Source organism: Coregonus clupeaformis, chromosome 15 (assembly GCF_020615455.1).
Source record: "Coregonus clupeaformis isolate EN_2021a chromosome 15, ASM2061545v1, whole genome shotgun sequence".
Taxonomy (NCBI): Eukaryota; Metazoa; Chordata; class Actinopteri; order Salmoniformes; family Salmonidae; genus Coregonus; species Coregonus clupeaformis.
In genome coordinates, this window is record NC_059206.1 from 49,632,630 (window position 1) to 49,645,086 (window position 12,457).

Genomic DNA, 12,457 nt, shown 5'->3' on the forward strand with positions numbered 1-12,457 from the left:
CACACACACACGTACACACACACACACAGCAAATTCACTCAACAGCAGGACAGCCAGTGTCTCCACTCACTTTGTAAAATGTACTGTATATTATTATACCACAGTTGTTCAACCTCACAGTGATGGCCTGTGTGTGTGTGTGTGTGTGTGTGTGTAACGTGTGTGTGTAACATGTGTGTATAACGTGTTTGGCTGGATAGGGAGAATCAGGCAGTGTCCGTGACACAGCAGCAGACTCTACTTGTGTCCCCAACGGCACCCTATTTCCTACATAGTGCACTACTTTGACCAGAGGTCTATGAGCCCTTGTAAAAAGTAGTGCACTATATAGGGAATAGGGTGCCATTTGGGACATAGAGGGCACTGAGTAGCAGAGCAGTGCAGGCAGTGGAGTGGAGGGCCAGGGACTTGCAAAGTTTACAGCCATCTGCTCCAATTACAATACAGATGCATCTCATTACAGTTCCAACCACCAAACCTCTCTCTCTCTCTCTCTCTCTCTCTCTCTCTCTCTCTCTCTCTCTCTCTCTCTCTCTCTCATACACACACGTGTGTGTGTGCACGGAAACAGACACAGACACACACACACACACATAGGCTCACACACACACAAATGTTTTCCTATCTTCCAATGTCTGTGAAATTCTGTTTTCTTGGCATCTGTAGCCTATGTCTGTAGTTGCCTACATCCTGTAATGCATTATGATTGATGCAATAAACATGTCGCCCTCGCTTCATTTCGTATACACACACACACATACACACACACACACACACACACACACACACACACACACACACATACACACACACAGAGAGAGAGAGAGAGAGACACACACAGAGAGACACACACACACCCTCTTAAAACCAAAACACAGGTTTCAGTGAAGTCATCTACCTTTGATGGGAATCAGCAGGAACCACATTGTGCTGTGCGCTGCACTGATGTCCAGAGAGGGTTAGTTTACGCACCAGCCTACTAGACCAATTCTCTCTTACTCACACACACACACACACACAATTTCGTGGGACCCTGTTCACAAAAGCTTCTTCAGTGCATTTTATGCAGTATGTGGAAATTTAGCCTATGAAGTGGTCAAAAAGAATACATCAAATTTCCCATCTGGATGTTTGTTAACTCAACCTATAGGCTATTATGTGCATTAGCCATGTTTGTGAAAGTACTCTTTGTCGAATGGTATATCTTGAACTGTCTAATTGTAGCCTACCCGTTGTTTACACTGGCGTATTTGTTGTAGCAAATACAATTTGCGGGAATATGCACTGATAGCATAACCATTCCACTTAACCGCAGGGATATAATAACAACAGCTGCTACATTTGAGTACACTGCTCTGCTCTGCACTGCAAACTCTGATTGCCCAATACATTTCTCGTTTTTACACACTGGATGGGCTTGCTGCGCATTTCTGTCAAGTGAAAGCATCATCATCAACGGCCGGTATCCTACCCACATGGCAGGGGAAAGCTCCGTTTAATAAATGACAGGGTGGGCAATAAAGGATTCTGGAAAACATATTTAAGCACTCAGCAAAAGAGGTTTAACACATTAACTACAGAGGGTTTTGGATGCCCAAACGAATAAATAGCAATAATGTCACTGCTGACTGTGGCAATCTGTCAAAAAAAGTAGTCTAAGCTAATATCCCTCGTCAAGGTAGACATAATGAAAGTAAAACATAAACCACTATATTAAATCACCCGGACTACATACAAGCAAAGTAGACTACACAAAGCTGAGAAAAAACGTAGTCTTTACAATTTCAATACAGCAAATTCCACTCTATCCCTCTTCATGCACTCAAGCAGCAGGTCCGCAACGGTGTGTGTGTGTGTGGAGAAAACGCACGTTGCTCACCTTTTCCAATTGCCCCATTTGAACAGCAGAGAAGGACGGCTAGCTGTAAAAGCATTCCAGTGTGTCTTCTGGTCCCCAAATCCATGTTCGAAACGAAAGGCTGCTGCTGGAGGACAGAGCCCTGTCCTGTCCTCCTCTAGATCCGTAAATGAATTGCGCGTGAGTCTGTGTGATGCCCGTGCGTCCGCTCTGTCCTGTGCAGTGCCCTCCTGCTCACGCCATTTGACTGCTGCCGAGTCCGACTCGAGGAGGAACAGTTGAATGCATTCTTTGTGCAGTGCTCAGAGAGAGTGAGCGAGCAGGCTGAGACACACCTCTACAGCCCCAGCCTCCATTGGCGTTAAGTCAGTAGCTTTTAAAGTGTCCGTTAAGCAATGCCTTCAAGACATACAAATCCTGGGCTGAATGTTGTCTTCTATTTAACTAACTTATGGCTATGCGTCTCAGTTACAGGTATGGTGACATCATTAGGGTCCCCTGTAGCTCAGTTGGTAGAGCATGGTGCTTGCAACGTCAGGGTTGTGTGTTCGTTTCCCACGGGGGGCCAGTATGAAAATGTATGCACTCACTAACTGTAAGTCACTCTGGATAAGAGCGTCTGCTAAATGACTAAAATTTAAAAATTTAAAATAATTTAGCCAAACATTTAGCCTGAGCTATTGTATGAGTGGATATTTTAATGAGAGGTAGGCAGTGGCTGTGAGGAGGCATGGAGGATGGTAGCCTACCTTTTTCGTATACATTGCCTTCAGAAAGTATTCAAACCCCTTTACTTTTTTCCACATTTTGTTGTGTTACAAAACGGGATTAACATGGATTTAATTGTCATTTTTTTGTCAACGATCTACACAAAATACTCAGAAAAAAATATGAAAAATAACTCACTAATATATCTTGGTTAGATAAGCATTCAACACCCTGAGTCAATCCATGCTAGAATCACCTTTGGCAGCGATTACAGCTGTGTGTTACAGGAGGGGGTCGCAGTTCCGGAGCGACCCACTAGGTGTCATCCTCCGACAACCTTAGGCACCTCCTCACTCACAGTCGGGACTAATCATCATCCTATCGGTGTCACCTGTGTCTATCTGTTCACTTGTGTATTTATGCCCTCACTTCCCTGTGTTCCCTTGCTCATTTTTCTCTGCTAGTTTCTCTACACTGCCTTGCAAAAGTATTCATCCCCCTTGGCGTTTTTCCTATATTGTTGCATTACAACCGGTAATTTAAATTGATTTTTATTTGGATTTCATGTAATGGACATACACAAAATAGTTGAAATTGGTGAAATGAAATGAAAAAAATTGCTTGTTCAAAAGAATTAAAATAAATAAATAACAGAAAAGGGGTGATTGCATATGTATTCACCCCCTTTCCTATGAAGCCCCTAAATAAGATCTGGTGCATCCAATTACCTTCAGAAGTCACATAATTAGTTAAATAAAGTCCACCTGTGTGCAATCTAAGTGTCACATGATCTGTCACATGATCTCAGTATATAAACACCTGTTCTGAAAGGCCCCAGAGTCTGCAACACCACTAAGCAAGGGGCACCACCCAGCAAGCGGCACCATGAAGACCAAGGAGCTCTCCAAACAAGTCAGGGACAAAGTTGTGGAGAAGTACAGATCAGGGTTGGGTTATAAAAAAATATCCGAAACTTTGAACATCCCACGGAGCACCATTAGATCCATAATTTAAAAAGGGAAAGAATATGGCACCACAACAAACCTGCCAAGAGAGGGCCACCCACCAAAACTCATGGACCAGGCAAGGAGGGCATTAATCAGAGAGGCAACAAAGAGACCAAAGATAACCCTGAAGGAGCTGCAAAGCTCCACAGCGGACATTGGAGTATCTGTCCATAGGACCACTTTAAGCCATACACTCCACAGAGCTGGGCTTTACGTAAGAATGGCCAGAAAAAAGCCATTGCGTGAAGAAAAAACGAAGCAAACACGTTTGGTGTTCGCCAAAAGGCATGTGGGAGACTCCCCAAACATATGGAAGAAGGTACTCTGGTCAGATGAGACTAAAATTGAGCTTTTTGGCCATCAAGGAAAACATTATGTCTGGCGCGAACCCAACACCTCTCATCAACCCGAGAACACCAACACCGATGTTTTTAATCGGCAGGGACTGGGAAACTGGTCAGAATTGAAGGAATGATGGATGTCGCTAAATACAGGGAAATTCTTGAGGGAAACCTGTTTCAGTGAATAGTTATGCACGCTCAAGTTTTCTGTTTTGTTGTCTTATTTCTTGTTTGTTTCACAATAAAAAATATTTTGCATCTTCAAAGTGGTAGGCATGTTGTGTAAATCAAATGATACAAACCCCCAAAAAATCAATTTTAATTCCAGGTTGTAAGGCAACAAAATAGGAAAAATGCCAAGGGGGGTGGCTTATGTACAGGTACTTGAGAAGTGGTTACCCTGTTTCGTTATTTGTTTCAGTCTTAGGTAGTATTTCGTATTTTGGCTGTCAGCCGGTTTTTCGAGACTTATTTGCTCCACCTTTCATTTATCGTGATAAGTCTGTTATTTTGTATTTTGGCTTTGGGACCACCAGTAAAGATCCTTGTTTCACCATCTCTGCCTACTGCCTACTGTATATCCTGGGTCACACCTCACCCCAACCCTTAGAGCTGTGTGTCTTTCTGGATAAGTCTTAAAGAGCTTTGCACAACTGGATTGTACAATATCTGCACATTCTTTAAAACATTATTCAAGAAAAAAAGTAGGGGCGTGGATCAGAAAACCAGTCAGTATCTGGTGTGATCACCATTTGCTTCATGCAGTGCCACACATCTCCTTCGCATAGAGTTGATCAGGCTGTTGATTGTGGCCTGTGGAATGTTGTCCCACTCCTTTTCAATGGTTGTGCGAAGTTGCTAGATATTGAGCATCGATCCAGAGCATCCCAAACGTGCTCAATGGGGTGACATGTCTGGTGAGTAAGCAGGCCATGGAAGAACTGGGATATTTTCAGCTTCCAGGAATTGTATACAGATCTTTGCGACATGGGGCCGTGCATTATCATGCTCAGTGGTGGAAAAAGTACCCAATTGTCATACTTGAGTAAAAGTAAAGATAGCTTAATAGAAAATTACTCAAGTAAAAGTGAAAGTCACCCAGTAAAATACTACTTGAGTAGAAGTCTAAAACTCTTTGGTTTTAAATATACTTACTGTAAGTATCAAAAGTAAATGTAATTGCTAAAATATACTTAAGTATAGTTAATTTTACCGTTAATTTGTAGGGCATGTAGAATAGTTCAGTGACATAATGCATTGTCTGCAGCCTAAAAAAACAATGTCCTCGCTGAGCCATCCATTATGTTTCCATAATAGCTTTAAATGGCTTTTTTGGCAGTGTGCACCAAAACTTGACACACACACACAGCAATGGCACTTATCCCAATGTCAACATTTGATTATAATATATTTTCCATCTCTTTGTAAAGCAACAACTCCACCCCTGTCATATCACATCTAACATAAAAACAACAATTCCACTGGTGGGAGATGTTATCGTTTTGCATTTCTATGGTAATAATGGTAAAGACACTGCTTTGCTGCCACATAGTTCATCCATCATCTTAGAAAGACCTCCAGCACATTCTTTTGGAGATGATATACCGAAAGATGACGTATGGAATGTAGCTGTGCGAATGTGCCTTAGAGCCAACCCCCATGGACACATACAGACAGTAGCCTACATATAGGTCTTACACCCACATGCATAAAAGAGATCACACTGTATTGTTGGGATGAAGACAATTTGTAGTATTGTACTTTAGGTCAAGCCTGATGCTTCACCCATTGAACCATTGTTTCCAGATTTCCTACACATGACTTCACAGTTCATATGTTAAAAGGGTAAAAGGCTAAAAGGGCTTGCATCCAAAATATTTGAATTCATCACACCCAATGGAGTTACACAGACTCATAATGTATTTATAGACTAACTAATTATAATACAGGCCAATAAACCGTTATGGTGAGAGCGCACTGAGACAAAGACAACATGGAATAATAGACCTTTTGTATTGAGGGCACTGCATATGAGGGACGGATTTCAAACACGCACACACTAGCCCTAATCATCACACCCCAGTGCACCGCTGACAGACTACACTTACAGACTGGAACCACTGGGCTATTTAATTGCCGTATCGGATGTCCTGGCAGGTAAAAGGCTTTTATACAATACATGAGAGTCTGACTGACAGACAGGGAGAACCTGAGCTTCAAAGCGTTTCCAGCCATTTGCTGTACACACTAAAGATTGTATTCTGTCAATGGAAACGCATCACTGTGTTGAGTGACATGTGCCTCCACAATACCAAAAAGCCTTTATACTGACCAGCTTTGTAAATTCAAAGACAGAACTTTCCTTTTATTACCATGTTGTGGGAAATCACTTGACGATTAATGTTTGTGTCTCTTCTTTCATGATGCAGCTCCATCTATCTATCTGGGACTAGTACTTCCATGTTTGGATAAATACAGCTCGGAAATGTTGAAAATTCCACTCTCTTTATTGAACCCCATGTAAATCTTGTTTCCCCATGTAGGATTTCCATTATATGACCTGGGAAGGAATGTTGGGGAGATATAAAATCTGTTTGGAGGTAGAGGACATTTCCTTTTCTAGTTTCATATTACCTTGTGTGTGACTAGCATCACCTCATTGGCTGTATGTGCAATATGGGTTAGTATTAGGAATCTGTGTAGCCTATATGTTTGTGGCCGTGAGTACAAGTCACTGGATGCATCCCTATTGGCTCTGGTCAAAAGTAGTGCACTATTTAGGGTAGAGGGTGCCATTTTGGATGCAACCACTATTTCTAATCTAAGGCTGGAAAGCCCAAAGGGTTAGATTTTTCCAGCAACATATTGTAGCTGGCTTGGGAAAACCTCTCTACTCATGTGTAGAATGTATAACATATTTATTTACAGCTCAATACACATATTATTTTCTATTTCTCAACAAGATTAAATCCAAAGTTATACCAGCCTCCTGTGTCGACAATATCCAGGACATTTCTAAGATATTGTGTCTCAGCCTATTGGGTCTTGTGTTGTTGCATTGATATTGATATTTACAGTAAGAGTTCATAATTGTTTGCCTGCAGATGATTAAGTAATACATTCATCACTGCAACAAATGCTAAAGTGATTCAAAAAACAATGAGGCTCATTTGTACAAACAGCATCATCCAATCTCTTTATTGATATCTATTTGCATGCCTTAAGCCACACTGTGAATGTACACTCATACAAATGTTAATGGAGGAGTTTCCTACTCACACAGTCAGAGTCAAAGAGTTACCGGTGTAATTACATTTCACATAAGTGAGTCCTGTAACAATGCCTACCTGCTGGGCTGCCTATCTTTGTTTCGGCATCAAGGTTGTTGTTTTTTTGCTTTCAGATGTCCATTTCCCATTGGAACTCCTCCTCCCATTGAACAGAGATGTTGAAAAGAGTTCTAAATAAGAGAGATGTGTGGAGAATATGAATTAGTAAAGGGCTCTGTGTATAAGAGTGGGCAAGATGGAGTGTTATAGAGTGTTCAATATACACACACCTTTAGTTTTAGGAGTGTTAGTAATTGAGGCTATATGGTTTCGTAACAAGGAGTATGGAGTAGTTTTGTTCAACCAAACTCAGTAGAATGGAAGGAAAGCTGGTTGGTATGAGAAACTGCTTTTTTCTGTAAAATAAGTTGGACAACAAAGGAGGAAAATATCTCTAAAATAGCATTGGAGATATCTCTGAGAAAGCATACAGTAGCTAATGCATATGTATACATCCAAATGTTGTCTTTGATCTACATTTGGTATGCCTACATTAATCTCTACTCATTTACATTTCACACAAGTTTACTAAATGTAAACTTGGGAACAGTTTGCATATGAAATTGAATATTCATACTCATTCAGAAAACATTTACTCAGGATTTGTTGGTAGTTTTGTGCCTCAAAATCTTATTCAATAGAACATTGTTAATCTTTAAAGAAGCTCTTCAGCTAAGCCATTTGGACAAAATGCCTTCAAACTCAAACAAAATACAGTGTACAGTACTTGCAACTCTTGACAAATTTAAAAGTAATCCAGGCTGCATGATTATGCTGGTAGTTTTGCGAATAACCATAAAAATACTCATAATCTTTCTAAGTGTGCAAAAATGAAAATCAGACATTTCCTCAGTGCAAAACTTCCTATCAGAACCTTCCTTATTTAGTGTGCTATAAGAAGTCTAAATATGTTATGATCGGTTTAACTCCTTTGAGTGTGATGAATTCAAATGTTTCGGATCCAAGGTCTTTTCACATATGAAACTTGAAATCATGTAAAGTAAATCAACAAAGGTACAACTTGTCCAGTTTGCTGCTGTAACATTTTCCAGCACAACAATTTGAAGGAGTTCTTCATTATGGAATAATTAAGCGGACATTAGGCTCACGCAGTGCAGAGACGCTAGTTTTGCCATTAGTTAGTTAGGTTGTTTCCTATAGTGAATGAGTAATTTGGCTTTGCATCTGTTCTAAAGCAGTCCACTGGTTTCAACGTTGTCTTTGTTTGCATACTAAATTGAGCCACTCTATGATCGATGGCGATCGATGCACACTTATTCTGCTTTATATCCCCTCTCTGTACCAGCTGGTCTGTGCTGTGCTGTGTAGTGTTGTGTTGTGTTGTATTGCCCTGGCAAAGACTTGTGCAGTTGTCCTGTGTTGATACTGTGTTTTATATTTGTGAACTGACAGAGAAGAATGTGCTTAACCAGATAGCTGAAAAGTATCAATTTCTGTAAGGGCGTAGAGTTTCAGAGATCAAGGTGTTTCTAGCACCTCTTCTTGGCATGTCGGAACTCAGAAACAATAAGGAGTAAATCATGGGTTTGGAGAGCGTAGGTCCTTGTGTTTTAACCGAACGTACTGTAAATTAGCTGCTTTACTTCAACATGGGAGGTCATTGTGATGTGACCTGACAAGAGACAGTCAGGGGCTGAGAACCACTAAATGTATGGGGAGAAAGAGACCGTCTGTAATTTGTAGACTAACTGGATGTGGCCTTTTACAGGCTTAATAAATTCATGGGACCACAATTCAGCGAACACAAGGAAAGGAAATAAAGCCAGAAGAAGGTAGTACAGTAATTTATGATGCTACTTTGCTGTTCAAGGAGAGGGTGGTGTGAGATTACGTAGCTGAGCAGCTGATACTTAGCTAGAGCAGTGGGTCCAGTTGGTTTACAGCCATGAGCCCTGACAAACTTCCCCCTCAAACTCTATAGAAGGCTCACTCTAAATGAGGCCGTGTTTTAAAATGTACTCACTCTCATATACTTTCCTTATGGACCTAAATGGTGGGCTAAATGATTTATAGTGAAGTTCAATAGCTATGGTTACAGTATATAGTACACCCTTTTTGGTTCCAGGTAGAGCCCCTTTGGGTTCCATGTAGACCCCTCTGTGGAAAAGGCTCTACATGGAACCCAGAAAGGTTCTACCTGGAACCGAAAAGGTTTTACCTGGAACCAAAAAGGGTTCTTCAGAGGGTTCTTCTATGGGGACAGCCAAAGAACCCTTTTAGGTTCTAGATAGCACCTTTTTTTCTAAAAGTGTATTTCTGTGTATCTTACTGTGTATCAAAAATATACCATTACATTGTGAACCTGGGTAGTCAAGATGACTTATTGAAGTCCTCAAATGGAAACACAGCAACAGTTACTGAACCTTTTATAATCCATTAAATATGTATTTCTCCCAAAGGCCATGACCTTGACCTGCGGAGTCAACAGAGTGAGATAGAGGTTGAAGTGGTTGTTGCACAGCTGCTGCTCTATATGGGTGTGTGCATGGTACAGTAGCCATGGAGATCTATGGAAGCCCGTTCCCGCCACCCCCCAAAAAAATCGGACTACGAGTTATGAGATCGTAAGTCATAATTATGATATAGTAAGTCATATTTATGAGATAGTAAGTCATTATTGTAAGATAGTAAGTCATATTTATGAGATAGTATGTCATTATTGTGAGATCGTAAGTCATATTTATGAGATCGTAAGTCATAATTATGAGATAGTAAGTCATAATTATGAGATAGTAAGTCATTATTGTGAGATAGTAAGTCATTATTGTGAGATAGTAAGTCATATTTATGAGATAGTAAGTCATTATTATGGGATTGGTTTACTCTCAAATACATAGACGCAAATATTCTCACATATGGATGCTGACAATCCATGAGATCAAAATGATAGTTTTTTTTTAAGCTATACAGTGTTTCTTTACAATTATTTACAAACAATGGCATAAAACAAGGTTATATTTTGGGTTCTGATGGGGTTACATTACATTCTTCAAGAATCAATGGCTATGTATTAATAATTAAATAATCTCAGATTGCCTCTTTAATCCTCATACTACCGACTGCATATTTTTGATCACAGTGCAAAGGTGGTTTATTAAATTCTTCACATTTTTCTTGACTTTGTCATTGTTTAGTGTTTCTGTATCAATATAGACTTTTATAACATTTAAGTCCTTTGGGGTCATTTTGACCCCCAGCCAAAAACACCTAGATAGGTGTTGATAGATAGGACCTTTATTTGAATCTAGGTGTCTCTGGAGACATAATAAATAACAAGTTATCCATACCACCAGAGGGTGGAGGGGGACCTGTATCAGTGATTTTGACCAGATATAGCTCTCCATGTACTCGCCTAAGATTGTACTTTTCTATACCACGTATTGTATTACCATGTACAGAACCAAAATTACCTTTTTTCTGTGCATATAAAAATCTGCCAATGGTATAAAAAGTCTGTCAATGGTATAATTACTTGATAGAACTGCAATACAGAACTCAGATATGCTCTGAATCTACACAGAGAGCTGTATTGGTGTGTATTTTCCGAAAAGTAGTTATTCTAAGGCAAATCTAAAAAGTATTTATTTGAATCCAGGTTTCTCTGGAGATATAACATTAAGTTATACATATCCTCAGAGGGTGGAGGGGGACCTGTATCAGTGATTTTGACCAGACAGACAGATGACCTGTAGAAATGAAGCACCTTATGTACTCGTATATGGATATAACTGGTTCTAACTAGGTATGACCGTGTACAAAATCAAAATTACCTTACATACAGTTGAAGTCGGAAGTTTACATACACTTAGGTTGGAGTCATTAAAACTCGTTTTTCAACCACTCCACAAATGTCTTGTTAACAAACTATAGTGTTGGCAAGTCGGTTAGGACATCTACTTGCGCATGACAAAAGTAATTTTTCCAACATTTGCTTACAGACAGATTATTTCACTTATAATTCACTGTATCACAATTCCAGTGGGTCAGAAATTTACATACACTAAGTTGACTGAGCCTTTAAACAGCTTGGAAAATTCCAGATAATGATGTCATGGCTTTAGAAACTTCTGATAGGTGTCTTGACATCATTTGAGTCAATTGGAGGTGTACCTGTGGATGGATTTCAAGGCCTACCTTCAAACTCAGTGCCCTTTTTGCTTGACATCATGGGAAAATCCAAATAAATCAGCCAAGACCTCAGATTTCTTTTTTGTAGACGTCCACAAGTCTGGTTCATCCTTGGGAGCAATTTCCAAACGCCTGAAGATACCACGTTCATCTGTACAAACAATAGTAAGTAAGTATAAACACCATGGGACCACGCAGCCGTCATAACGCTCAGGAAGGAGATGCGTTCTGTCTCCTAGAGATGAACGTACTTTGGTGCGAAAAGTGCAAATCAATCCCAGAACAACAGCAAAGGACCTTGTGAAGATGCTGGAGGAAACAGGTACAAAAGTATCTATATCCACAGTAAACGAGTCCTATATCGACATAACCTGAAAGGCTGCTCAGCAAGGAAGAAGCCACTGCTCCAAAACCGCCATAAAAAAGCCAGACTACGGTTTGCAACTGCACATGGGGACAGAGATCGTACTTTCTGGAGAAATGTCCTCTGGTCTGATGAAACAAAAATAGAACTGTTTGGCCATAATGACCATCGTTATGTTTGGAGGAAAAAGGGGGATGCTTGCAAGCCGAAGAATACCATCCCAACCGTGAAGCACGGGGGTGGCAGCATCATGCTGTGGGGGTGCTTTGCTGCAGGAGGGACTGGTGCACTGACTTGGTCACAGATGGGTCTAACAAATGGACAATGACCCCAAGCATACTTCCAAAGTTGTGGCAAAATGGCTTAAGGACAACAAAGTTAATGTATTGGAGTGGCCATCAAAAAGCCCTGACCTCAATCCTATAGAACATTTGTGGGCAGAACTGAAAAAGTGTGTGCGAGCAAGGATGCCTACAAACCTGACTCAGTTACACCAGCTCTGTCAGGAGGAATGGGCCAAAATTTTGCCAACTTATTATTGGAAGCTTGTAGAACGCTACCCGAAACGTTTGACCCAAGTTAAACAATTTTAAGGCAATGCTACCAAATACTAATTGAGTGTATGTAAACTTCTGACCCACTGGGAATGTGATGAAATAAATAAAAGCTGAAATAAATCACTCTCTACTATTATTCTGACA

The 12,457-nt window shown here is 40.4% G+C and overlaps 1 protein-coding gene across 2 annotated transcripts in view; it reads right to left on the reverse strand.

The window, feature by feature from the left end:
• Positions 1-2,186, reverse strand: part of LOC121582830 (contactin-associated protein-like 4) — a 249,314-nt gene extending 247,128 nt beyond the window's left edge. For both annotated transcript variants that reach the window (XM_041898959.1, XM_041898958.1), the window contains exon 1: positions 1,880-2,186. In XM_041898959.1, the coding sequence (XP_041754893.1) occupies positions 1,880-1,964 (85 nt within the window). In that variant the 5' untranslated portion in view covers positions 1,965-2,186. The remainder of the gene's footprint in view (positions 1-1,879) is intronic.
• Positions 2,187-12,457: the final 10,271 nt, after the last annotated feature.